General features: G+C 37.7%; 1 protein-coding gene across 1 annotated transcript in view; it reads left to right on the top strand.

Annotated features, from left to right (window-relative positions):
* CFAP95 (cilia and flagella associated protein 95) overlaps nucleotides 1–27,404 on the top strand; it is a 122,080-nt gene that overhangs the window by 42,608 nt on the left and 52,068 nt on the right. Inside the window, 2 exon segments of the mRNA XM_036893466.2 lie at nucleotides 754–822; nucleotides 18,146–18,203. Of these exon segments, the coding sequence (XP_036749361.1) occupies nucleotides 754–822; nucleotides 18,146–18,203 (127 nt within the window).

Raw genomic sequence — 27,404 nt, 5'->3', positions numbered from 1 at the left:
ATCTCAGGCTTTCATGGTTCCTGTTCATGCCATTCTATTTGGAATTCCCATTCTCTGAATTGTCAGCCAACTCATTCTGTGTCCTCTATACATGTTCTTTTCTGTTCAGAGTTCTGACTATCTAGGCTTGAACCTCAGTTCCACAATTACTTGTAAAATTTCTGTGGTGTTTAACCCTCAGTTTGTCTACCTGTAAATGGAAATTATTAAAGTATCTACTTTCATAGGATTGTTCTGAAGTTTGATAAAAAGTAGTATGAAATGTGCATAGAAATATTGCCAGACATGCAGCTAGAATTAGGTAAGCTGTAATTAAGCAGAATTAATTGCTTGTATATTCTTGTTTTCTGAGCACTTTTTTATGTTCTACATAACAGCTGGACTTAACATTCTAGTTATTTATGTGTAAGGGTGCTTCCCCCAAGATAGTTCCCTGAGGACAGGAACTGTTTCTTAGTCCTATCTGTAGTCCTGCAACCTAGCATAGTGCCTTCTTCCCATGGAAGTACATGACCTAGACTTTGACATACATTGTAGTTATTGGAAAGTGCAGTCAAAACAATTACAAAATGGTGGAATTTCCATTTACTTGCTGGGAAAGCTTATTTTGCAAACTGCATAAAGGTTGCAAATATGAAAATCCTTTAAAAAATAATTATTATGAAAGTTCAGCCCCAAATTAGTTTTGTATGGCTTTGAAAGTTTATAAATGTCAGTTTGACATGTTTTCTAAAAATTGTTATCTTGTTTCAGGGACACTGGATTGCCTGCAACAGGCTTTGGAGCTCTCTTTACTAGACACCCACCAGATTGGCGCAAAATGTTAGTAGTCCCCTAAACTGCTACAGATTGCACAAAATGTATCCTAATGATTCAAGAGGTTTGTTTGCAGGAGTGAAGGGGTGAGCTGTGCACCAAGGTCAGCAAAATATCCTTTTATGTGGCATCTTACAGACTCCTTTCCTTTATCAAAAGTGTTCCCATGAATACACAAACACTGCTACTACTACTAATACAGTCAGTCCTCACTATCTGTGGATTCCATATTTCAAATTCTCCTACTTGCTAAATTCATTTGTAAGCCCAAAGTCAATACTCAGGGTACTGTTGCAGTCATTCACATTCATGGATATGAAAATTTTGAGCCACCCAGTGGACATGTTTATAGCTGATGTGAGGAGCCTTCTCATCTCAGCTCTCATTCTGTACACAAATGTCCTATTCTTGGTCTATTTAGTGCTACAATGTTTGCATTTCTTGTGCTTTTTGTTGGTGATTTTGCTGTCTGAAATGGTTCCCAAGGATAGCGCTAAACTGCCGTCCAGTGGTGCTAAGCACAAGAAGGCTGTGCTGAGCCTTGTGGGGAAAATACATGCATGAGGAGAGCTTCCTCCAGGCATGGGTTTTAGTACTGTTGTCCTTATTCAGTGTTAATGAATCAACAATGTATATTAAATAAAGTATGTTTAAACAGAAACACACATAAAACCAGGCTATATATTGAGTGGTTGATGACAATTTTATGACCAGAGGCTCAAGGAACCTAATTCTATATTTCCCCTAAAAGCAATGGTTCACTGTTGGCTAATTCAGTGTTACCAGTTATTTTATAGATCATTACTGTGAATAATGAGAATTGACTATAGAGCAAGAGACTAATTTTTACTGGGACCAGCATGATTTGTTACTATAGAAAATAAATTTCTTTTCCACTTATCTTTCTAAAGGAGACAAACTTTAATGATTTCTGTAATGATGGATACATAAGTGATATGGAAATATAGAGACTTACAAGCATTATAAAATTCTAAGTATTGGGTTGTGCATTATGAAGATATGAGTGCATGCCATCATTGCCAGCAATTTGGATGTCTTTGCTTCCTTTGAGAACTGTCCGGCATTAGAACTATTTTGCAGTTGCCTGGTATGTGGGGATTGCCCTAAATGATAATGCCCACCCCATTTCGGTCACTTGTTAACTCTGGCCTGGTGTTCCAACTGTGTGGGTTCTAACCCTGTGGCTCCAGCATGGCTGGCCTGTCCTCTGTCCTACACAGCCCGATGTATCATCTCCAAGTGGACTGGAAGGTCTGCTGGGAGGACCCATACAAGGAGCTTTCTGGAAGATAGGCTTCTGGCTGTCAATCAAGGCGATGAGCTAAAAACACAAAAATCTGCAAATTCCAGCAAAGATATGGGAAGCAGAGTGAACTAGAGAAAGTCTTTGACAACTGTATCGAAACTCTGAGAAACTACAGAAAATGATAGACTAGAGCAGGAGAGGGCTGGCGATTTGGAGGAAGGGAGAAATGATAAGGCAAGGGTTAAAATCTCCAGATGGAGTGCTGAGTCATTGCCGGTGGGAACTGCGGTCTCCGGTGGGAACTGCAGTCTCAGTGGACCAGGGTTACCTAGGAGCTGAAGGAGTCTTGTTTATTGTGTTTGCAAACTTGGATTATCAGCTTATAGTGGATTTTTCTGCATTGACTTTGATTGCTGTTTTCAGTCCAGGGTTGGAAATGAGACACCCAGGGATCTACATAGTTAGTATAGGTTTTGATGTGAACAGCCTACTTCCCGAAGCTCTGAAGTCAGCACGGAGTTCTATCATGCCAGCCACAGAATAGCCAGTAGAATAACCCTGGGTTGTCTCCCCCAGCTCTAATGAAAGAAAGCAGTCTTGGATGTAGGGGAACTGGGCAGTGCATCTTAGGGCAAAGGAATGCCAGGGAAAATGAGTGCAGTTAAGCACAGAGACCGGCAGTAGAGGCACTCAACACATCTCTCCCACACTCACAGTGAAACCACCAGCTGAGCCTCCCTTTTCAATGAACCACCTATGCTGTCATCAAAGACAGGCAACTGATAGTCTCAGGAACAATCATATAAGGTCCCAGTTAAAAAAAATCATGACACTTCTAAGAATAAAAGCATCATGAAGAATGACAAGATATAGGCAACCTGTTACAGAGGAAGCAGATCTGATAGAACACATGGAAAAGGAACTTGAATCTTTATTACTTAGGGAAATAAAGGAGACAGTTGTACACATAAGCCAAAATAATAAAAGTCAGGTTAACATGAACTTTCCAACAGCAGCCTTGGATGCAAAAGCATAACATTAAAGTAAGTGTTGAAGGAAAAGTGTTTTGAACCTAGAATTATTTAAATAAGGGTTAATAAAGAAATCTTCAGACCTACAAGGACTGGTTTCAGACTTACTTTCTCACCACGAATAACTATAGAACTGGGCAATATACATAAGGCAACTGTTTTCAAGTGTTAGATAGCAACTGCTATGGCTCTGCATTCCTGGGGATGAGAAGGCAGCATCATGTGCCCCCTGCCTTACTGAGGACACTCTTCCTGACTGTGGAGCAAGGAGGTGAGCCCAAGTGCATAGAGCATTCTTGTTGAGCTGGGAGGTATAGGAATAGGAGTTTAGAGCTTCTGTTGTGACTGGAATTTGTAGGTTAGAGTATTGGGAGAATGAAGTCATGCATGGGGGTGGGAATAGAAATCTGCATGCAGTTCCCCTCAGGTTCTTGGTCAAGGGCAGGGCTCCACATGCACTATCAAATAGTACATATCCCTGGTTTTTAAAAAATGAAATAGAACTGCCTATATTCTGAAATTTCATAATGGTGGTCTGTCCTGCATGGTAGTACTGTGTAGTGGGCTCCAGGGCTACAGTCCTGCCTTCAAATCCTGGCCCTGCCACTTACTAGCTGTAGGATCTTGGGCAGGTTGCTTAGCCATTTTATACCTCAGTTTTTTCATCTATAAAATAGGGATGATAATTAGAAAGGCACCCATGTTATAGGGTTATTGTGAGGATTAAGCAAGTATCTGTAAGACAGAACAGTAATTGATGCATATATGGTAAGTGCTATGCAAGTATCTGGGCCTTGCATACTTGGTGACACTTCCAGCTTAGAAACTCATATCTATCAGTTCAGGGAAATATTCTTAATTTATTTAATTGACTATTTATACCTTCCATTTTCTCTGTTATTTCTGCTTGGAAAATCCTTTATTCGGATGTCAAGTTAGTTGGCCTGGTCCTCTAATTTTCTTGTCTTTCTATTTTATTTTTGTCTTTACTATCTACTTTACTAGCTCTTTTTCACCCCTACTACTAGGTTCTCTTTTTGTTGGAATCCCTCTGTTTTAATAGGGTCCCTTTTTTGGCTTCATAATTGCAATGTCTTCTCTTATCTGGGGATGTTAATGATAGTGTGTTTTCCTTAAATGTTTTTCTCCATGCATAGTCTGTTTCCTCCAAGATTTCTTTTGTTTCTGTTTGTTTTTTATTTGTTTGTATGCTACCCATCTTCCATGCTGGAAGTTTTCCTCAGATGTCTGGTAATCAGAGCCTTGGTTTTCTGCTCATGATTAAGAGATGAGGCTCAGAGTCTGTGAATGAGGTCTGCTGGCTTGGAGTTTCAGTGGAGGGATCTAGATGGGTCTTTTTTTTTTCCCCCCAGAAACCCTGGTGTCATGTATTTTGGGGCTGGTCAGGGTCCCAGTAGGAAGCTCCTGTAACTGGCTATCTGAAGGATGAAGGGCTGGCACCTGTGTTTTTGGAGCAAGCAGGGCAATTGGCTGGGGCATCAATATTAAACCTTTATTGTGAATGGCCATTGAGCAGTGTTGTTTATGAGTGACATTCTCTCTTACCCTTTCCAGTGAATGAATTTCTTGCTTCCTGCTGGAGCAGGGGAGGGGCATTACCTAGCAGTGGGGAGTGGTGAAGGAGCCTGGATGGCTATCTGCCTTTCGAACAGCTCTCCCTCAGTCCTCTGCTGATTTAGGATTTATTCGACCTTCTGCTGTGTCAGAGACTACTTGCCCATCTTCTCTCAAGCTTCCAAAAGTTTGTTTCTCTTGTCCCTTTTCCTGTTCTCCTTATTCTTAGGGGTTTATTATTTATTTTTAAGTCTCTTTAGTGTGGTTTTAGTGGAGCTTTTTGAAGAAACAAGATGTAATATATACATTTAATCTTAATTGTGAAGTCATCAAGTGTCATCTGAAGTGACCTCCTCCAGGGGATGGGACCTTCCCTTCTTCCTGCCACCCCAGTCCCCAGGGATGATGTGGTAGGTCCCTGTGGGTGTCCCTGGCACTGTGAGCTTCTTTTGTCTTCACACTGTTTATCTTGGTTGCAATTACTTGCATTCATGTTTGCTTTTCTTGCTCATTCTAATACTCTGAGGGGCAGGGCTGTCGAAGCTCTATTTCCAGTGCCTATCAGAGAGATTGACCTATAGCATCTGTGCGACAGTTATTTAATAAGTTAATTGTTTTGATGTTGAACCGCAGATTATAATGGAAAGGGATATCACTAATTCCTATCTTATTTGCTTTAGGGCTTTAAGGACTGTAGAACCAAAAGTGGTTCTCAATTCTATTCTGGTAAATGAATTAGAAAACATAATCTTAGAAAATTAGTCCTTATTAGTTTGGACTGCAAGAATTACTTGTTTGTTTTATTTGACTCATGAGTATAAGGAAATAAATACATGAGTACCTTCAACTGTCCTCAGCTAATTCCATATGTAATTCTTTGAGTTAATGTACACTAATTATAGAATGTTCCATACCATAGAATGCTGTAGGGTTTTTTAATGTGCTCTCTTGAATATTAAATATTCTTTTGCTTCTTGCCAACTGTAAAGCTGTGGAAGTTAAATGTCAACTGCAAAAGGCAATGAATAAGAATGAGTTTGCTCAATGGACCAAAATAATGTGCTTCAACTTATAAAAGAAAAGCTGTAATCATAATTTAAATTTAAACTTCAGGCTACTCTTAATGTAAAAAATTAGAATACAGGTATAGCTTTGTTATTAAGATTCAACAGATGCATTTATCTTAATTTTTAGAAAACAGCTATTATCTTGTATGTCATTTGACAGTCTATTCTTTTCTCACAACTGAACTGATAGCCAACCTACTTTCTTCTGGACCAATGTGAAGAAAACACAACAGCTTTCCTCCTTAAACTACAAGCAAACGTCCCTGGAACATATTGAAAATTAGTCCAACTAGAATGTTTGACACAACTGGATTTACCACTCCTGACCTTAACTAGAGAAAAGGGCTCTATGGATAATTCCTTCCATATATGTCACAGACTGAGATAGATTTTTTTTAATTGTAGTATAGGGAGCAGTAAGGTTGAGATTAAAAATGATTTGGTGAACTTTAAAATGAGATTTATACACACTGAATCTAGGTTAGCTCCTCTAGAACTAGAGCTCTCGTTTCTCTTGAGAGTTGGTTGCATGTCCAACAGTCACTGAGTTTCCAAGGAATTGACACTTACCAGTGATGGAGGGGCTGAGAGTCAAGGAAGCTCAAAGACCTCTTAGACATCACCAGCACTCTGATAGTCCCAAATGGGTACAGTTGCATGGTTAGGGGGTCTCTAATATGCCCTCCTTTCACTACAAGGACAGAGATTAAAGGTATAGGAAACTAACAAGGGACACATTTCCTTTAAGGAAATGTGTAAAAATAGATGGGAACATGATCTAATTAGTGAGTTGATTTGAGAGTCTTTCCTTGTCCTCCTACTGTGCTCTCAAGAATCCTCAAGGAACTTTCATTTAATTTAGAAGTTCTCTTTATGAGGCATGGAAAACTAACTTGCTAATTATCAGAAAGCCCCTAGATGTATTGTTATCTCATACAATATCATTCTATGATTTGTCCATAGAACCAGACACTTGTAGCTGATTCATTCTAGAAAGTATGATTTTCCATGTATAATATATGGACTGCATCTGTGACCGTGAGACAAACAACCAGAAACCAAAAGAATAAGATAGTAACAAAAAAATACCAACAAAAATTCTATCAAGCAGATCCAATTTTGAAAAGGAGATGTAGTATAAATATGATTTTAAGATTTTATTTTTCAGAAGCCTTTATTTAATTATGCATATGTTCCCATGCATTGTCCTGGGATAATGTTTCACAGTAGAAGTTTGCTTTTTTCACAGAAAAAAGCCAGTTCTGGCAGAAAGTACTCACTGGGTGAGAAGCAGGTCTATGGGAGCCTGGGTCAGTTTGAAGGCAGCCCAGGAGTAGACCACCTACTAGAGGATGTAGAAGTACAAAGGGTAGAACCTCCCACAAGTAGATAACTACTATGTCTTGTCATTTTTACCAAATTTCATTGTCTCCTGGTGGTAATGATTCACGTATATTGGCAAAATTTTCTGATAAATGTGTTCTGTTTCCAGAAGTCATCCAAACACTTATGTGATCCACTGGAGATCTGGAGAAGAAAGAAATTAATAGTGTTTCAGATCACTGGGTGACTTTTTGGACATAGTCTGGTTTTTCAGAAAGGGCATGGTGTGGGAAAATAGGAGACAGGGTTTCTGCTTCTGTACCTGCACTAAACCTGCTATGTGACCTTGTGTTGGCTAATAACCCTCTCTGGGCTCCTGTTGTTTCCATCTGAAAAACGAGGGGATTGAACTAAATGATCTCTAAAGTCCTTTCTTACTCTAAAATTTTATGTTTCTAAGGAGAAAGGCATCTGTAGTCACCTTAATGGACAAGTTAAATGAGGCCAAAAAGTAATTCAGGCAGTTAAGTTCTCACTGTTGGCACAGAACACTTATCCATATGTGTGTGGAGTGATTACTTCACAGAAACAGTAGAAAGCATAGGCCACAGCTTAAACTCTTTCAATTTATTCCTCTCACTGGGGCATTTAGCATCTATAAAACATTTGGCACTCTTCAGAGGAAAGGGACTAAATACTAATAGTAAGAGGTTTTCTTTCTTTCTTTCTACTTTAAGTACAGTTCAAGGCACTTACTTCCTTGTCTACTCAATCACCTGTGTGGTGGCTTGCCTCTTGGTAAAATAACACCAGTTGTTGAAAATTTTTCCAGAAAAAAAGTTTTTAATTACACTATGGTTATGGTGATGAGGATAATAACGACAAAGAAAATGTGCAGAGGAGAGTGGTGTGATCAAATGACCATCAAATAGGAAGGAGACACACCTGAATTCAATTTCAGATTCTCCATCTTACTCCTTGTAGGACCTTTTGTTTTTGTATGTCCAGCTTTCTTCTTTTGCATAACATCCTCTCTCCCATTCAGTGTGATCCAGTTGGGCCACATGATGGATGGACTGATTCTATTCCCCACTCTCATCTCCTCACAAGCCCAGGTGTTGGGTCCATGACTCAGGCCAGGCCAACTGGAAAGCACTCTGGGATAGCAATTAGAGTTTTGGGTAAGATGCCCTCTCATGCTCCAGGTGGCAAGTTCCAGAGGGTATCTGGAAATGAAGCTAAGCAGAGAGGTATGGAAAAAACAGAATTCCAATGATATTTTTTTTTATGGGTGCTGGTATTTTCTTTTTTCGTTTTTTTGCTTAAGTTTGAGTTGGGTTTCTGTAACTTATAACTTTGACTAATACTAATAATAGCAAATACTTATCTGGTGCTTATTATGTGCCAGGCACCATTCTAAGGGTTTTACATATGCTAACTCATTTGCTCCCTAAAAAAACTCTTTAAGTTGGTTTCATCATTACCTACATACTATGGAGAGAAAAACAAGGGCACAGAGAAATCAAGTAACATGTCCAAACTCTAACACCTGATAAGCCATAATGAAACAGGACTCGAACTGAGTCTAATATGAAAGTCATGGTCTTTGCCACTCTTCTGCGCTGACTTTCTGAATGATAAGCCAGTTAGGAGAACTCTGAACGTCACTTTCTTCTGTGAAAATGGAGATGATAATTGCTACATTGTGCAGGCCAGGTCTTGAGCACCAAGCTCTTAAAGTACTGGTGAAAGGCTCTTTATCTCTTTTGAGATTTCTGGAATCAGATTTTCTATTTTTTCAAACAACCTGGGCTACTGATTCTTAAGACATGCCTTGGTCTTGGCTTGGCACTTTTCTCCTGTGAGGCAGGGATGCTGCCTGTGCTCATATCACCAACGTGGGTCCCCTGGAATGGGTGGCGTGGTTAGTGCTGAGTGACGATGGCTTTTCTAGTTGGCCAAGTTTGCTGAAATGATTTCAGAGTCATCCTAAATGCTATTGCTGTTTGTGTTACTTCTGCATTTAGGATGTCCTTTCTTAGCTGACCTATACTGAAGCCAAGTGGCTAAATAGATGAGACAATTTCCCATTTGTTAATATTTGGGCTGTGACTCATGTCCTGATTTGGGTTGTGTGCCTTGGCACAAGAGTGTTTTAATGGTGGGTAATAATAATCTATTCTGTTACTGCCCTTGTAGGGTGATTCAAATAACTTGGTAAAAATTTTATGTGAGAGCACCTCAAATAATGCTTATTAGATCTAAAGTTTCGGTATCGCAATGGATTGATGGCTGACTCAGACCATCCCCATAAGTCTTTATTGGATCTAACTTCATCAGAGTAGCCACTCAAGTTACATTCACTAAGTTGAAGGTCAGGTTTCTTTGCATATTCAGATGTGCTCAATGAGGCTGTCAAAATAAAATTATGAAGACAGGTTTATTTGATCTCATTATTGTGGTTGCTAATCTCCAGAGGTGGCTGCCAACAATTCCTGCCCTCTATGCATGCCACAGCTCCCATCAAGAGGCAGAGTTTATTTGCCTGTCCTCTAAATCTGGGCTGCCCTTGTGACTGGCTTTGGTCAGTAGAATGTAGCAGAAGTGATGTTCTAGTACTTCTGAATGCAGTCCTTAAAGGGACTGGAAGTTTCTATTTTCTGATTCTTGGACTCTAGCTGACATGCCTTGAAAAGCCCAATACTCAAAGAGGAAAACTAAGGCACTATATTTGGCAGCCCCAACTCAGGTCCCAGACAACAGACAGAACGAACTGCCAATCATGAGTGAACAATCTTGGACATTCTAGTCTAGTCAAATACCTGGATAACTACCTCTAACTGACATCATATGGAGGAGAAAAAATATCCAGCCAAACCTAGTCATTCCACACAATAATCAGATAATAAAAATTATTAAGCCACTAACTTTTAATTCACAGCAATAGGTAATTGAAACAACCTGCATGTCTCTAACTCCATGATTATATGGCTACTTCACCATTATTCAGCCTATGGATATAGTTTTTGTCATTGTAATCTATCAGGGATACAAGCAATGATAAAGTGAGTGGTAAAGATTTTCAAAATAACAATGTTGTGGAATTTATATTTGAATCTAACATTTCCTTTTATCCCACGTACATTAATGATGAGCCTGTATTGCTAGTATTATTCTTTATAATATTGGAAGTTATGTGATTGTCATAAAATTATCATTTTTTGTAACTACTTAAAGTCTTCAGTGGGTCTCACTATATTCCACCATACATCTTTGAGCCACAAAGGTGGTTTCATGGAAAGATCATTCTAGAATTACAGAAATATTTGCTATCTGTATCTAATTTGATTCCATATTTGGCACTTAAATAGTTAAATCATTATCCCAACATGTAAGCCTTATATGTTCTTTCAAATGACTTCCAAAAACTATTAGGCCTGAAGAAATTATGTTTGTCTCACATATCTGAATTCATTCCTTCGACATAAACAATTAATGAATGCCTACTATGTATTAGGAATAATTAGGTATTAGGAATGTAGAGACAAAAGACACCCCATTCCTGAAGTAGCTCATTGTCTACTACATGAGACAGAAAAATAACCAGTCAATATTTGTGTTATCAGTAAGGAATAGACTTGGCTGAAAGCGACAGAAAACCTAATAGCAACTTGCTAATTACAGGACATACAAAGGCGGGGAGGAATGTGACGTATGGTGGGCATGGCTGGTTCAGAGAGCACAAGTTTGCAGGAAGTCAGCTGACATTGGAGAGAGATGTTGGGAGAAAAGTAAGCAGGGCCTGAAAGCTATATTAAAGAGTCTGGATTTTATCAAGCAAATGAGAGTGAAAGGTTTTCAAGTATGGGATGGGGATGGTCAGATTTGTGTTTAGAAAGCAGAAAACAGAAGAGTAGGCAACTGAGACTAAAGTCAGAAGACTGTTGAATTAATCAAGACAATATAGAATAAGAGTCTGACCTTTAGTGATGGTGATGTGAAGGAAAAGAAAGGTTCAGATTTTAAACATATTAAGAGAGAATAATAGGCATTTATTTGACAGCTAATTAGTTATGAGGGTAAAGAAGACTCAAGGTTGATTCTCAGCCTCTGGCTTAGGCAACTAGGGGTTAATGCAGCCATTCATTGAGGTGGTGAAGATGGAAGGAAGAGCAAATGTTAGCAGGTAGATATTTGAGACAGGAGCATGAGAGAGGCCACTGACCCAGACCCAGCTGCCAATTAAAGTATCCTAACTAGTTCCTTGGCCTCCAGTCTTGACCCTCAGTCCATTCTCTGCCCTGCAGCTTGAATAATACAGTTGAAATGGCAAGAACCATGCCTTTCCACTGTTTGATTAATATCATTGTACAATTTTTTTTCTTCTAGTGTTAATGAGCACATGCTGTATGTCAGGCACTGAGCCAAGGGCTTTCCATGCCCTGTTTCATTTAATTCTCATTCTTTGAGGTAAATGCTACAAGTATCCCCATTAAAAAGGGGCTTAAAGAGGTAAAGTAAGTTTCCAAAATTTTCTTACCTACTAAGTGCCAGAGCTGGCTTTTAAATTAATGTCTGATCTGACTGCAGAGTCTGTGTGCTTAACCACAACAGTACATTGTTTTTCACGGTTAAATATACAAAGTGCCCCATATCCTTCAAAGTACTTTCACATGCATTATCCACGATCTGTTTCCTCCTAATATTCATACAAGGGCCTTTGGGTAGGTATTTTCTTAATTGTATAGATGAGGAAATAAGATCAGAGATAATCAAGGAATCTAATTCTTCATTACTTAAACCATCCATCTATTATATAAATATTTATGGAACAGATACAAATAGGGAGAATTAAGATGCAGAAGGTTTAAGTGGGTTGCTCAAGACCCCATGACCACTTAGTAATAAAGCAGAAACTAGAACCTGTGGGTTCACAGTTGTGTGTTTTTGATGGAAGGGAGAACTGCTTCCAGACTGCTAGAGAACTTAGCACGGGCTCGGCTTGAATCATGAATAAAAGCAATTTCAATCATTCCTCTCTATCTCTTGCCCACTACATTCTTGGAGATTGATTTCTAAAAAATAGGCCTGGTATTCAGCAGTTGTGGAAGAATGATCAAATTTGGTCTGTGTAGCTTTATTCAGTAGGTAGAAGATGAGGAAATAACAGGGATATCCATTTCAGCTCAATATGAGATTTAAAAAAAAAAACTCCATTGGTTGCTGTTAAGAATGAGAAAGTATTTTCCAGAGTGATTGCTAGCTCCCCCTTCCGTTCTGCAACACGGAGTCAAGTAGAATCCATGGCCCTCTGTGGCTATACTCATCCTAAATAATGGATACTGCTTATAGCTTCGGCTGCCACTGATGGTATCATTCCTAATTAATTCTCTGCTTGTTTGAGTCACTTACTCAGATTCAGACTTTAGGTGGGGCCATCCGATTTGCTGAGTGGATGTCATCTGCCGTTTTTCTGTCTACCAGGAAGCTGAGTGATAAAACATTCCTCTTACTAACAAAACAGAGAAGAAGCAGTGGACCTTTAAAGCCCTTCCTGGTTTAAGAAGCTGTGAATCTGTGGGTTTTGATATATCATCTTATCAACACCTGAAGTGTCACACGTTATCACTGGTGTTAGTACAGCTGTAGGTATTTTAACTAATTCCATAGTTTTAATAATCATTTCAACATCAGACTTCTTTTTCTTTTTCATCTTATAAAACACCTTTCGTTCTTTACCTTACTACTAAAGGTGGAAGAGGGTGTGGGTGGCAAATTGTGGGTGGTGCTGTGTGAAAGCCAGCTGTCCAACTTCCAAGCATCCTTAAAATGTGGCATTATCATGGTGAATTTACCAGCATCTGGCCTTCAGTTTTACATTTTCAAAAGACCATTTTATCTGTGCTTCAGAGTTTATCTGACTCATGGAGATTGACTTGTGCTCATTATACTCACAAGAAAAGCCAGAATTCTAATTAGTTAATTTTTAATGAGACATAAAATATTCAAGCACTAATAAAAGAATTTTCTCTCTTAGTAAAAAACCATATAGGAAGCCAAACTATAATCAGTATGTTGTTCAGTATGTTTGGAAACAGAGTGAGGGGAGTTAGTTATATGATTACAATGATCAGTGGCTTCAGACTGAGTGCCTGATTGTAATAGTCAGGGCTCTTTTGGATGTAAGTGACAGACATACAATTAAAATTATTCTGGACCATAAAAGGAATTTATTAAAGGAGGACTGGAGTACCGCATGGAACTCTGGGAAAGTCCATGGAGGAGCTAGGCTGGAGAGACTGCTGGGACTGGGACCAGGATTCCCTCCTGTTGGCCTTGTTTGCTCCCTCGCAGGGTAAGGGCGTTACATGCCGTGGTTCCATGCAGAGTGACTTGCCCTTCCCACTGGTCTCTGTTAAGAAATCCCCCCAGAGAGCCCTGACATGACATGAACTGGAGGACGATACTGACTTATAAGCTAAGGGTAGTGACAGAATGGTAGGGCAGGCCGTGTGGCACGGGCTTGCTGCTAGTGGTTCTAGACTCAGTGCCTTAGAGTCGTTGTCGGCTGTCATCAGTCAGACTGGAGCACTGACACCGACGTGCTCCAGCTCCGGTCCCATAACCAGAGAGGTCTGTTTATGAGCCAGGACACCTCTTCCCCAGGCCTCCCTTATCTTTCTAATCTCTTACTTTCCAGAGTTTTCCTGAAGGCCATTCCTATTGTAATGGGAATGGTCTTCTTTCTTTATATTCTTTACTCAGCTACAGTCTTAAGCTGATATCTAAGAGGAAGGTCAGTGTTGATTTTCAATATTTTTATTTTCAAAAGATCATGTTTTTTTGAATGTGATGAAATGTATCACTTAGAGATTGTTGCTCTGTTCTTCAGATTAAAAAAAAGAAATCACAAAAAGTTTATAAGTAACTGACTGAAAGTCATCATTCAGTATTATAAAAGTTTCCATCTTGTTGAGCCATTGTCTTTTCAAAAAGATAACTGAATATTTTAATCCTCCACTTCTATATGAATTCTCTTTATAGTAAATTTATATCTCAATATATTCTGATTTTATTTTTATTGCTTTATTCATCCAATAAACATTTTTTCAGTGCCCACCTTGTATCAGACTCTGTGCTGGGAGGTGATGATAATGAGAGGGAGAAGGACCTGAACATGGGTGGAGTGAGTTTTTGCCTGCTTTAAGTGAGTTGAGAGATGCCCAGTGCTGCACTGCTAAATAGACTTGCCCAAAGCAACACTCTGATATTTCACTGATAATCATACCATTTAAGTCATAACTTTGGAAGACAATAGGTAGGGAAACAAGTTTATTGTCATCTATTAATACACATTTTAAGATTATGGAGTATTTCCATATAAAATACTACTCTTTAAACACCCATCTACTAATTACCCAGTTTTAATAAAATCAATATTTTAACTATATTTGCTTCATTTTTTTAGAGAAACAATTTATCATGACTTCTAAGGCCATCCAACATATTTACCTACTGATGGACATTAGATTCCAAATTTTCACTATTACAAATGAGGCTGCATTGAATACCCTTATAGCTGTCTCCTTGAGTATATATGCAAGGGTTTCTTTATACTCAGAAATGGAATTGCTGGGTATTAAGATATAAATGCACCTTCAATTTTGCAAGATATTGCCACCAAAGTGTATGAATTCACTCATTCTTTCATGTCCTTATACACACTATAGAGATGTTGAATTTTTACCAATCTAGTAGATATAAAATATACTTGTTATTGTTTTGCTTCACATTTTGCTAATTACTGAATTTTAAGACTGAATTTTAAGCCTGAATTTATTTTCAAAAATTTTTTTAGCCATTCTAGTTTATTCTACTGTAACTTGACTATGTATAGTCTTTGTCCCTTTTTCTATGGCATTTTATCTTTTACTGATTTGTAATAATCTTTTATTTATTCTGGGTACTAATTTCATTTTGGTCTATTTTACAATAAATATCTTCTAGTCTATGGTTTCTTATAATTCTGTGGTATCTTTTGATAAAAATTTTAAAATTATAATTCAGTCAAAACCTATATATACAATTTCACACTGTAAACTTTCAGAAATTAGTCACACACATGTATATGAAACATGTAATGCACCATCATCTATAATAAAGGAAGTATTTTATAATTTTCAATAAATTTTATCATTCCATAAATTTCTTGTAAATATTATTACATGTATTCTTATGGGAACCTTAGAGATTTTATTGCCATTATAAATGGGTTTCCACTTTAATTATGCTAATTCCTATTTTTCATATGTGGGTATGCTATTTTTGTGTATTGATCTTGTTTCCAATAACCTTCCTGGAACTTGCCTATTGAATATCTGTAGATTCTCTTTGATTTTTTAAATGTGGATAGTCTTATCATATGTGGAAGATGAAAATTTTTTTTCTTCTATTCCAGTTATTATACTTATGCTTCTTTTTCTTGTTTTACTGCATTTGATAGAATCTCCAGTATATTGAATAGAAATATTCATGGAGGACTTTTCTGTTTGGGAATGTTTCTGGGGAGGATTTTCATCAGTTTAGTTTTGATTAGCATTTACTGTTTTCTTCTCATAGTAATGTTGCCCTTTTCTATTAATTTAAAGATGTTGAAGTTTCCTGTACTAGCAGCAATCAGGTATTCTGTGGACGGGAAATGAGAAATTTAGGCAGTTTCCTTAGTATCTTAGTTCAAGAGTGCCCTCTTCTGTTGGAAGAGTGAAGATAACTTTATTTCATTGATGACATCTTTTTTGAAAGAGTGGTGGTTTTAGGACTCTTCTGGGCTTGGTATTTTAATCTTCTTTAACTTGCTAGTTGCCCCCAACTCCCCAGAGGCAGCACCTTCCTTAGTTGTGGTGGTGTTTACTTTCTAAGCCCCTTTGTTGGAAGACCCATATTTAAATTCTCAGACTTGTTCTCAGTATTTCCATATCAGGAAAGGGTGTCCTCTTTTCTGAGGGCAGTGTGCTCTGTGTCCCATCCTCACTAGGGACTTGCCACCCTCTTCTCTCGACCATGTTATCCCTGCCTGATTTTGCTCCAGCGTGGGCTTCAGATCTGGTTCTGCTGTTTCTAGGTTGTTGTCTCCTCTCACCTCTATTACGCTCTTCACAGGAATGATTGTGCGTGATTTTATTTACTTTATTGTTGATCTGTATGGTTTTGGAGGATGCGTGTGAAGATTTGGATTTAAGGAACTGAAGGATCTGCAAGTGTATTACAGTCTTCCTCTATGACTGTGGATTTGTCCATTTTATCTTTAAAATTTTGTCATTTTTTGCCTTAAGTATACTATTTTGCTAACCACTGAATTTTAAGCCTGAATTTATTTTCAAAAAATAAATTTTTTGAAATAAATTAGTTTTATTGACTTAGGCTTGTCTTCTTGAATATGACTTGTTCCTTTAATGAGTAGGTCATGATTTTTATAACAAATAATTTTTGACTCAAAGTCAGTTACATATATTAATATAAACACATTAACTTGCTTTTGGTTGATATTTGCTTGATATATCTTTTTATATCCTTTTAATTTATATCCTTTGAAAATAATTTTACATGAGGTATAAAAGCATAGAATTGAACTATGTAATACAGTCTGATGTTCAATTTAAGTTTGAGAATATACTTTGGATGAAGGGTTTAACACCTTCACTTTCATTGCGATTGCAAAGATATTTATTTTTGTCTTAGGAGCAGAAATTATTTTCTTTTCTTCCTTTTATTCTCCTTTCCTCCTTTCTATCACATTGGTCTTTTAAAAATATCCTATTTGCTGCTTTGAAAGTTACACTTCTTGTTTTTGTTCTTTTAATTGCCAGTACTCACATTTCAGTGTACATCAGAATCACCTAGAGGACTTGTTAAAACATAGATTGCTGGGCCCCCGCAGAGTTTCTAGTTCAGTAGATCTGGGATGAGACCCAAGTATTTGCATGTCTAAGAAGTTCCCAGATAATGCTAATACTGCTACTCAGGAAACCACACCTTGAGATACATCAGGAATTGGTTACTACCAGGCAAATATTAGCACCTGCACTGAATAACTATTCTGAGTTGGACTTTCCTTGTTGTTTTGGAATTCTTTCACTTGTTGAATTTTCTTACCTTCCACCAATTCAGCCATGCATTAAAATGCTTAAATTTCCTTGTACTCAATATTTTTTAGGTGTTCAATTCTGAGAGGAGTTCTTTGACCATCTAGTCCCACAGTATTGCCAGAACAGAAACAAGGCTTTGATTTCTCATAGAATAATTTTTTCTCCACCTTGAGTTCCATATAGAGAGATAATTTCTTGCAAGTTTTCCTGGACTGGTGGCTGGAGTTTATTTGTTCTCCTTTATATGGCGGTCCAGTCTTTGCAGATTCCTGACTGTAAGTAGTTTAGCTCTGCCTTTTGTGAACCCAAGACCATGTCTCCTACCCTTGATGTGCAGTTCAAACTCCAGCCCATAGTCTTGGGGCATCAGCTTATGGCTTCCCAGTCTAATGAGTATCTTTTTCATTTCTAGCACATCAGTTTCCCTTTTGAGCTTGGCTGTGCTTATAGACTTGGGGAGGAAGGATATATTTCATTCAGTATTTCTCTGTGTTTAATGGGGTGGAGGTTGGAGAAGCTATGTAATCTCAGTCCACCCGATTGTCTTCTATTATCTCTTCAGTTGTCAGCAGAGAACATGGTCAGTGTCAAAATGGTTTGAGAGGCCAAAAGTGAGTAGTGAAGAGAATATTCCAAATCTGGAATGTGCCTGAACTCAGGGACTTGGCATTGATATCATATCATTAGTATAGGAGAGTAGTAGGTGGTGCTGAATTGGAAGTGACTGAGGGAAGGGCATCCTGCTAGTTGGGAGGGGACACTATAAACAAGGCTCCAGACAGTTGTGATTTTAAAAATTTTTATTAAGGTCAATGCTTCTTGGAATCTTTTTATTTCATCTGAAGTATATAACACTAAAAATTTTAAATATCTTTCTCTTTGGAGTCATTCTTTTCTCAAATACTGACTTATTTCTCTTAGGTGTTCATTGACAACCTATGGTGAAGAATATGTTCCACCACATGATTATCAGCCACTTGTGAGTATAAGAGGACTGAAAAGCCTATCCTAAATACTAATTTATGTACTTTAAATGATTCTTTACATCTAGTGTATGTAGTCAACCTTGGGAAGAAAGAACAAATAACTTAAATTTATGATGTCTTATATTTGTTTAGAGATATTAGCTATTTGTGGGAGTCAAATGGAATGTTTTATGGTGATGATTTATTTTTGGAAGTTTATGGATTTCAGGGAGAAAATATTGCAGTGTCCAAGTTATATTAGTTACTTTCTTCTTCATCTTCTTTTATTGTCTCTCTCCCTGAATTCAATTTATCTGGAATAAAAACCTACCTTTCTATTTATTTATATTGCATCAAAACATAAAAGAAAGTGGTTTAATTTAACTCTGGGAACTGTGTATGTTGATAAAATATGCCCAGTTTATAATTTCAATATACTTGTATTTAAGAAATTATACAACAGAAAGAAAACAAGCCTGCTTCCTATTAGCGTTTGTTCTGGAAGTCTTAACCAGAGCAATAGATAAAAGATGTAACTATTGAAAGAGAGGATAAAAAAAATCATCTTATCTTCATGATTATCTTCTTAGGAGAACCAAGGTACTGAACTGAGAAGTAATTAGAATGAGTAAGATCATCAGTAAGGTGACTGAATGCAAAATTAATATATCAAAAACAATATTTTCCATTTATAGTAGCACTACTTAGTTAACTGTAAAAGAGAAAACAAATTACTCTAACAACACAAATTTCAAATACTTTTATGAGACAAATTCTATATCAAATAAAGATATATATATATATAAAGAAGATGTGGTAGTTTGTCTTCAAAGATGGTGGGCTTTCTGTTTGCACAGGCCACTCTCCCAGTAAGAGGTGAATGTTCCTCTGCCTTTTGAATTTGGGCTGTCAGATGACTGATCTGATCAATAGAACATGGCAAAAATGACCCTGTGTCAGATCTAAGACTAATTTTAAGAAGACTGCTTCCAACTCTTGCAGCATTGAGACACCATGTAAGAAATCTAGGCTACTCTGCTAAGAAAGGCCATAAGGGGGAACATTAATGTGCTTGACTTATGAGTGAAAAAGCCATCTTGGGCAAGTAGCCTAGCTGTGCTTGGACTACAGCTCCAATTACCATCTGACTGCAACCCATGAGAGATTCCAAGAAATAATAATAATAAATGTTGTTTGAAGCCATTAAGTTTATTCTTAGAAACATACCCAAAGATAACAGAGACAGAAATCTTGAATACAAAGAAACAACTACCATTTTAGGGGACTGGTAAACTAAATTAATTATAAATTACATTTATCAATTTAATATAATTATAATTAAAATCCCAATGGATTTTGTTTTCTATCTGAACTCTGAGGTTCTAACAATTATTTGAAAGAATAAACAGATGAGATTAATCAAGTTTTTTGATACTATATTCATGTGTTATTCATACATATTTTTTCTCATTAAAAAATTAGCATTCAAGTCATAAAACAACCAAATATGATAGTTTATGGGTTAATATGCCTAATACATAAAGAACTTACACATATTGGTAGGAAAAATGTTAAGACCCTAGGGAAATGAGCAAAGGACATATACAGACAATTTACAAAGTAGGAAATATAATGGGCTAGCTAATAGATGGAGAAAATCCCAATTTACAAATAATAAAAGATGTGAATTAAAACAAGATTTTTTTGCTAATAAAATTGGCAATATTTTTTAAAACAATAATATTCAATAAGGTGGAGATAGGATGAGATGGATACTTTTATCTGTTGCCAGGAATACTGTAAATTGCTTTAGTCTTTCTGGAAAGCAATTTGGCAATATGTATCAAGATACTATTTGATCTAATAATTCTCCTAAGAAATTTCCCTGAAGAAAAATAATTCAAACTATAGATGAAATTTGTATCTAAAGATACTCATCATCGAATTATTTATAATGGCAAATCTTGGAGAGTACCTAATATTTTAGTATTAAGAGTAGTACTAATTAAATATGTCATAATTGTATGATGAGATATTTTACAGCCTTAATGTCCACAGATAGTTCTTAATGTCTTGATGAATCTTCATTTTAGGTTAGGAAAAACATTAAGATGCAAAACTGCATGTATGTTTTATCTAAACTATGTAAAAAGTATGGGGAAGAAAACTGAAGAAAATGTAAAAATGCTAGAATTTTCCAGTGCAACATGGTTTCTAATCAGAAAAACCACTAGGAGGAAAATATATTATTTAAAATTTCAACTCAGCCCCATTTCCCTGTATACATGGGATTTGGCTCCATCTCTAAACAAAAGGAAGCTGCAAGATACATAATTAAAAATAAAAATCAGAGAACTAATTTCCCCATAGGCATAAAGAATGTGGGATGTATTCTCAGGGTGCATAAATCTTTAGGCATTGTGTTGTAAGTTCATGTTTTTAGATTTTCTAGCATTATTTCTAATATTTCTCGTGTTGCTTGTTTCCACATTAATAGCTCAGCATGCCATGGCAGTTGTTTGGCTTTATTTAGAGTTTTGTTCATTCACTTCTAAATTCCATGCCAAAGTAATTGATTTGCAGGCATGTTTTTAGCACTGCTTCAATGGCACCCCCATTTAATGAATGATTGCATTACACTGTTACAGGATACAAAAAATATTTTAAATTATAATGACAGTGGGTGGTTAAATAACAGCATAATAGTCACTGAACTCCAACATAGAAGTTAGCATACACATAAACAAGTATGATTCACAAAATACTGACAAAAGGAGAATATTTTTCACTTGCTAGAAACTTTACCATGTGGCCTTAGCATAAACACAGCACACCTTTGGAGTTGTGCAATTCCTGAAGAAATCTTAAAATATTTGGATTCATATTGTTTCAAATTTTGTTCATAACTGAGCCTTTATTAACTTTTATATTATGGTCTCTTACATTTGCATAATTAATGCTTGCATAAAGTGGGACAGCATTATAGGAATTCTAAAGGGAATGCAAGTTATCAGCCCATAGCTCTAAATGTAAGTAAGTAAATACAGAATATTATGAAGCTATAAAATTTCCAAGGAGAGAAATGGAAGAGAATTTCAAGCTGCCTCTTCAGAATTCTACCTCTGAAGCTGGGTATTTATTATGGCTCACCCCAATTTCAATGAAAGATATCTTCTCTTAAAAGCTTCCCCATCCTTCTGCCAAAGAGCCAAAATAGAGAAGAAGATGAAGAAAAGGTACATTAGAGGGTTGATCCTATGTCAGTTGTTTGTTAGGTGCATGAGCCTTTAGGACAGGGAACTAGTGAGTAGAGGATGAGGGTGGAGTTGACTGAACACACTCAGGATGAGTAAGGAAAAGAATTAGGTCAGGTGGGAGTAGCAAATGTGGGATGTTAAGAGAATGAAAATGTTGAGAAAAAAGAACAAGTACGGCAGTACTGAAGACATGGGAGAGGTAGAACAATTGAAGGTTAATGAATGAAGGGGATGCATAGGAATTTATTGGATTTGCAGATGTAGAACAATCCTGGGGAATGACTAAGCCTAAGATGTGGCCATGGGAATGAGTTTCTATAATGGAATCAAACTATTGACTTGAGAAGGCAAAAAAATGATAGCTGGAGGGTTTACCATGGACAGACTGTAAATACGTGTGTTAGAAATCAGTCTACAACATAGCAGGAAAGAAGGGTGAGGTCAAAGACAATCAAATGACCAAGTCCTCTAGGGAGGTTAAGGGCTCCTCCCAGCTTTGAAGCCACCATTTGGGTGTATCTGGTTGGTCATTATGAAGTGTGAAGTATCTTTGTTTTCCTAAATAGAGTTGCCTACTGAATTGTCTTTCCAGGCATGTGAACAGCTTTAACCCAAAAAGTGTTGCATATTCTAGTTCACACAGGGATAGAAAGCTGAGGAAGTTTTAACAGAGAATTATGTTTTAAAGTTGTAATGTATTCCAAGTTGATTATGAGGGGTCCGGCCGTGTTGGAGAGTAGGTAAGAAAAGAGGCTGCATCTGTTTAACGTTATTCCCACCAATGGCAGGATTGGCTGTCCTACCACTGGGGCTCTATGCACTGGCATGGATAAAACATTATTAAAATATTGATATTTCTGTGTTGATTGGAAATTTGCTGTTGCTTGAATCTCCCAGAACCCTGTCACCTTAATAGCCCCAGCCCCACCCCTAGGCCCCAGGACTCAGGTCTGCATTAGGACTGTTCCTGCACCCTAAGGATTTTGGCCTTGATGGGCTCCTTCTTCCATTAAAATAAAATTTATTTTTACAACTGTGTTGGTACAAAGACAAATATAATCCAAGTTGGGTTATATTTATTTTTTTAATGTAAAGACTTATTAAAGAAAAGTATCTCTTAGGCTATATCTCTCACTGACAATTTTTCAAATGACATTTGCCAAAAAAAAGATTACCCATCTCTTTTTCCTTTTAATACACTGTTTGTCTCCTTGCCTACTTATGACTGTATCACTGTATTTTATGGCCATGTTATTTGACCATGCTAATGTTAACCCTCCTGAAATTATTACCAGTATACCAATGAGTGTTACTATACAAAATTAAAGCATATAGTACTCAAGACTTTTAGACTTTTGGACTCTATTTTAAGCAAAATTTTCTGTGTAATAGTATAAATAGCTGCCATCAGTTTCTGTTGTTATATTCATTTTGAAAATTCATTTGAAAATTAAATTTACTTAAAAAATGTATTTTAAAAGAAATGAGAACATTTTTGTGGGCACTGGGGACTGGGCGTGCTGTGCCTCTCAGCTGAGTGGGCCCAGGCTATACTTCCTGGAGGCTTAACACTTGCCTGACTAAGTGCCTCTAGGACTCACCCAGACTGATTGGCTGGTGTGTACTGATTGATAAATACTTTGAGTATCATCTCAGCCAAAATGCACCTTGGCTGGGGAGGGACATGTGGGCACCATCATTAAAAGTCCTTTATTATTCAGTTAGGCTCATTCGCATGAAAGAAACTCCCCAAAGACTGGAATTGCCTTTAGTTTTCTGCTTCCTACAAAGGGATGCCTATCAGGGGTTTTCAAAAGGAGATAAGGGAAAGAATGGCTTGTTGAAAAACACTAAGAGCTGGGATAGAAAGTGAATTTAGGACAGGTTGGGGTTCTGTAGGAAGCATCATTTGTCTGGACTAAATCAGCTTTAGTTCCAGTATAGAGAGTTTCTTTTTTCTTGTTGTTGTTTTGTTTTGGTTCCATTTTAAAACAAAGTAGCATTAAAAGTTGTGCAATGTAAATCTGACCACATGGGAAAATCATGTGTAAGCCTTGTATAAAGTGTGGTTTTGCCAAACTTTTATCCAGAAAATTAGGGCTGAAATTTAAGTAGGTAATGTTCCAGTCTCAATGACGTGTTTTCATGACTTATTTTAGTACTACTTTTCTTTGTACTTCAACTTAATATATCTGCTGTTTAATTTTCTCTTTTTTGTCCTGTTAATGTTCCGACTTTATATCTACTAACAAAAGAATAATGCCCATTTGCTGAATATGCCTGTTTATTTTACTATGTGTTATTGACTGGAATGAAGTGAGAGGGAGTTTTAGATTCTTCTGCAAATGGTGTAGTGGTAAGGAGTGGTATTGGAGAATAGGGAAGGGGCCATGTGGTCCTACCTAGTATTTTTTTGACCCATGTCATGTTGTTCCAAAATGCTGCTGCTAGTTAATCACAGAAACAGTCCTCTGTTACTTGGGTTCAAAAGGAGATGATGTCCTTTCTTAGCCTAAAATTATGCCTGCAAGATCTTAATGTGTGTTGTACATATGTGTGTTGCCCTCATACATATACATGCAGGCATGATTTACAGCTTATAGGCAAGCGATTCTCACTCTGTCTCTCCTAGCATTCTACCAGCACAAAGGAACCACATTTCCTAGGCCCCAGCTTCAGCCTTGGGGTCTGTTGCCTGTTTCTCATATAACTCCAGAGGGCTCCCAAGCTTCCCCAGTTGAGTGGGATACAGTAGGATTTGCCTTATGGGAGGTGGGATCTTAGATATAGAGATAGATATACGGAGATAAATAGAATGAATAGGAGACAGATAGAAGGATATCTATCTATCTGTCTGTCTATCTATCATCATCTCCTATTGGTTCTGTGTCTTTGGAGAATGATCACTGATATACACAGAATGATCTTTATGAGCTCTCTGGTTCTCAGATTCTACTGATTGATTTGGTTTGATTTGATTTATTTCTCTCTCATTGATCCTGTCCCACTGTAATATATATTTATGATCAAGTAATCTCTTTAAGGACCTTGGCAGACATTTAATTTAAGTCTACTTGAAAATTAGGAGTTAAATGTTTTTGTGTTGTGTCATATTATTGTGTCACCAACAGTTGAGAAATTGTGGGTTTTGATTCCCAGGAGGCTCAGACTCTCAAGTATTTTTTAGTGTTATGTCCTTTTAGTAGAAAGAAACTTGTTTCCTCTGAAATTATACCTTCATCTTACATTGCTTTTTGAAGTTAAATAACCCTGAGCTCCTCTTGTTTCTGGGTCATTAAAAGCTCAGTTCTACTTCTTCTTTTTGGTTATCTTTAATTTCTACAATAAACAATTTGACTTTTGTAAAGAAGAAAAAAACAGGCAAAAAATTTAAAAAATGGAAGCCCTATATGTCAAATTTATCACTAACAACACCATTTTAAATATAAACTAGAAGCATGTGTCCTCACATAATGTAGACTGAGGAATAATAAAAATGATGTTTTTATATGATTTAAATGATAGACCAATCAAAATTTGTGCATAAGAAAGAAAAATGTGGGGAGGGGCGGAAGATGGCGGTGTGAGTAGAGCAGCGGAAATCTCCTCCCAAAACCACATATATCTATGAAAATATAACAAAGACAACCCTTCCTAGAATAAAGACCAGAGGACACAGGACAATATCCAGACCACATCCGCACCTGAGAGAACCCAGCGCCTTGAGAAGGGGGTAAGATACAAGCCCCGGCCCGGCGGGAGCCGGGCGCCCATCCCCCCAGCTCACAGCAGGAGAAGAATAGGCAGAGCGGGAGGGAGACGGAGCCCAGGACTGCCGAGCACCCAGCCCCAGCCATCCGGGCCAGAGTGCAGACACAGTACGTGCCCAGGGGGCCCTGGATGCTAGGGAAACAGGGCAGCAAGAATAGTAAGTGGGCACCGGAGGCCGGGTGCCGGAGGACATAAGAAAAGTGCGCGACCAATTTTTTTTTCTTTTTTGCTGTTTTGTTTTGGCGAGCGCTTTTTGGAACTCTTAAAGGGATAGGGCCCCCAATACTAGGGAAACAGGGCAGCAAGACCGGTGAGTAGATGCCTGAGGCTGGCGCCGGAGAATAAAGAAAAACGAGCGGCCACTTTTTTTTTTTTTAATTAAAAAAAAATTTTTTTAATTTTTTAATTAAAATTTTTTTTTTTTTTCGTGGTCATTGTTTTGTTTTGTGGGTGCATTTTGCAAGTCTTAAAGGGGAAGGGGGGGACACTTAATCCAGAGATAGGGAATCCGGGGTTCTCTGGGCACCCTAACCCTTGGGCTGCAGGGAGCAGGGAGGCCCCTTACAGAGATAAATAACCTCCAGGCCGTTCCCCCTCCAACGCGACTACACCACTTTGGAGTAGAGGCCCGAACCAGGCCACACCCACAGCAACAGCGGAGATAAACTCCATAGCAGCCGGGCAGGAAGCAGAAGCCCTGTCTGCGCACAGCTGCCCAGCACAAGCCACTAGAGGTTGCTGTTCTCCCAGGAGAGGAGGGCCACAAACCAACAAGAAGGGAAGTTCTTCCAGCCGTCACTCGTCCCAGCTCTGCAAAATATTCCTATCACCATGAAAAGGCAAAGTTACAGGCAGACAAAGATCACAGAGACAACACCAGAGAAGGAGACAGACCTAACCAGTCTTCCTGACAAAGAATTCAAAATAAGAATCATAAACATGCTGACAGAGATGCAGAGAAATACGCAAGAGAAATGGGATGAAGTCCAGAGGGAGATCACAGATGCCAGAAAGGAGATCGCAGAAATGAAACAAACTCTGGAAGGATTTATAAGCAGAATGAATAGGATGCAAGAGACCATTGATGGAATAGAAACCAGAGAACAGGAACGCATAGAAGCTGACATAGAGAGAGATAAAAGGATCTCCAGGAATGAAACAATATTAAGAGAACGGTGTGACCAATCCAAAAGGAACAATATCCATATTATAGGGGTTCCAGAAGAAGAAGAGAGATGAAAAGAGATGGAAAGTATCTTAGAAGAAATAATTGCTGAAAACTTCCCCAAACTGGGGGAGGAAATAATCGAACAGACCACGGAAATACACAGAACCCCCAACAGAAAGGACCCAAGGAGGACAACACCAAGACACATAATAATTAAAATGGCAAAGATCAAGGACAAGGAAAGAGTTTTAAAGGCAGCTAGAGAGAAAAAGGTCACCTATAAAGGAAAACCCATCAGGCTAACATCAGACTTCTCGACAGAAACCCTACAGGCCAGAAGAGAATGGCATGATATATTTAATACAATGAAACAGAAGGGCCTTGAACCAAGGATACTGTATCCAGCACGACTATCATTCAAATATGATGGTGGGATTAAACAATTCTCAGACAAACAAAAGCTGAGGGAATTTGCTTCCCACAAACCACCTCTACAGAACATCTTACAGGGACTGCTCTAGATGGGAGCACTCCTAGAAAGAGCACAGCACAAAACACCCAACATATGAAGAATTGAGGAGGAGGAATAAGAATGGAGAGAAGAAAAGAATCTCCAGACAGTGTATATAACAGCTCAATAAGCGAGCTAAGTTAGGCAGTAAGATACTAAAGAGGCTAACCTTGAACCTTCGGTAACCACGAATTTAAAGCCTGCAATGGCAATAAGTACATATCTTTCAATAGTCACCCTAAATGTTAATGGGCTGAATGCACCAATCAAAAGACATAGAGTAATAGAATGGATAAAAAAGCAAGATCCATCTATATGCTGCTTACAAGAAACTCACCTCAAACCCAAAGACATGTACAGACTAAAAGTCAAGGGATGGAAAAACATATTTCAAGCAAACAACAGCGAGAAGAAAGCAGGGGTTGCAGTACTAATATCAGGCAAAATAGACTTCAAAACAAAGAAAGTAACAAGAGAAAAAGAAGGACTCTACATGATGATAAAGGGC

Source organism: Manis pentadactyla, chromosome 3 (genome assembly GCF_030020395.1).
Source record: "Manis pentadactyla isolate mManPen7 chromosome 3, mManPen7.hap1, whole genome shotgun sequence".
In the NCBI taxonomy this organism is placed as follows: domain Eukaryota; kingdom Metazoa; phylum Chordata; class Mammalia; order Pholidota; family Manidae; genus Manis; species Manis pentadactyla.
Note: the sequence above shows the minus strand (reverse complement) of the source record. Positions and strands in the feature narration are given on the sequence as shown.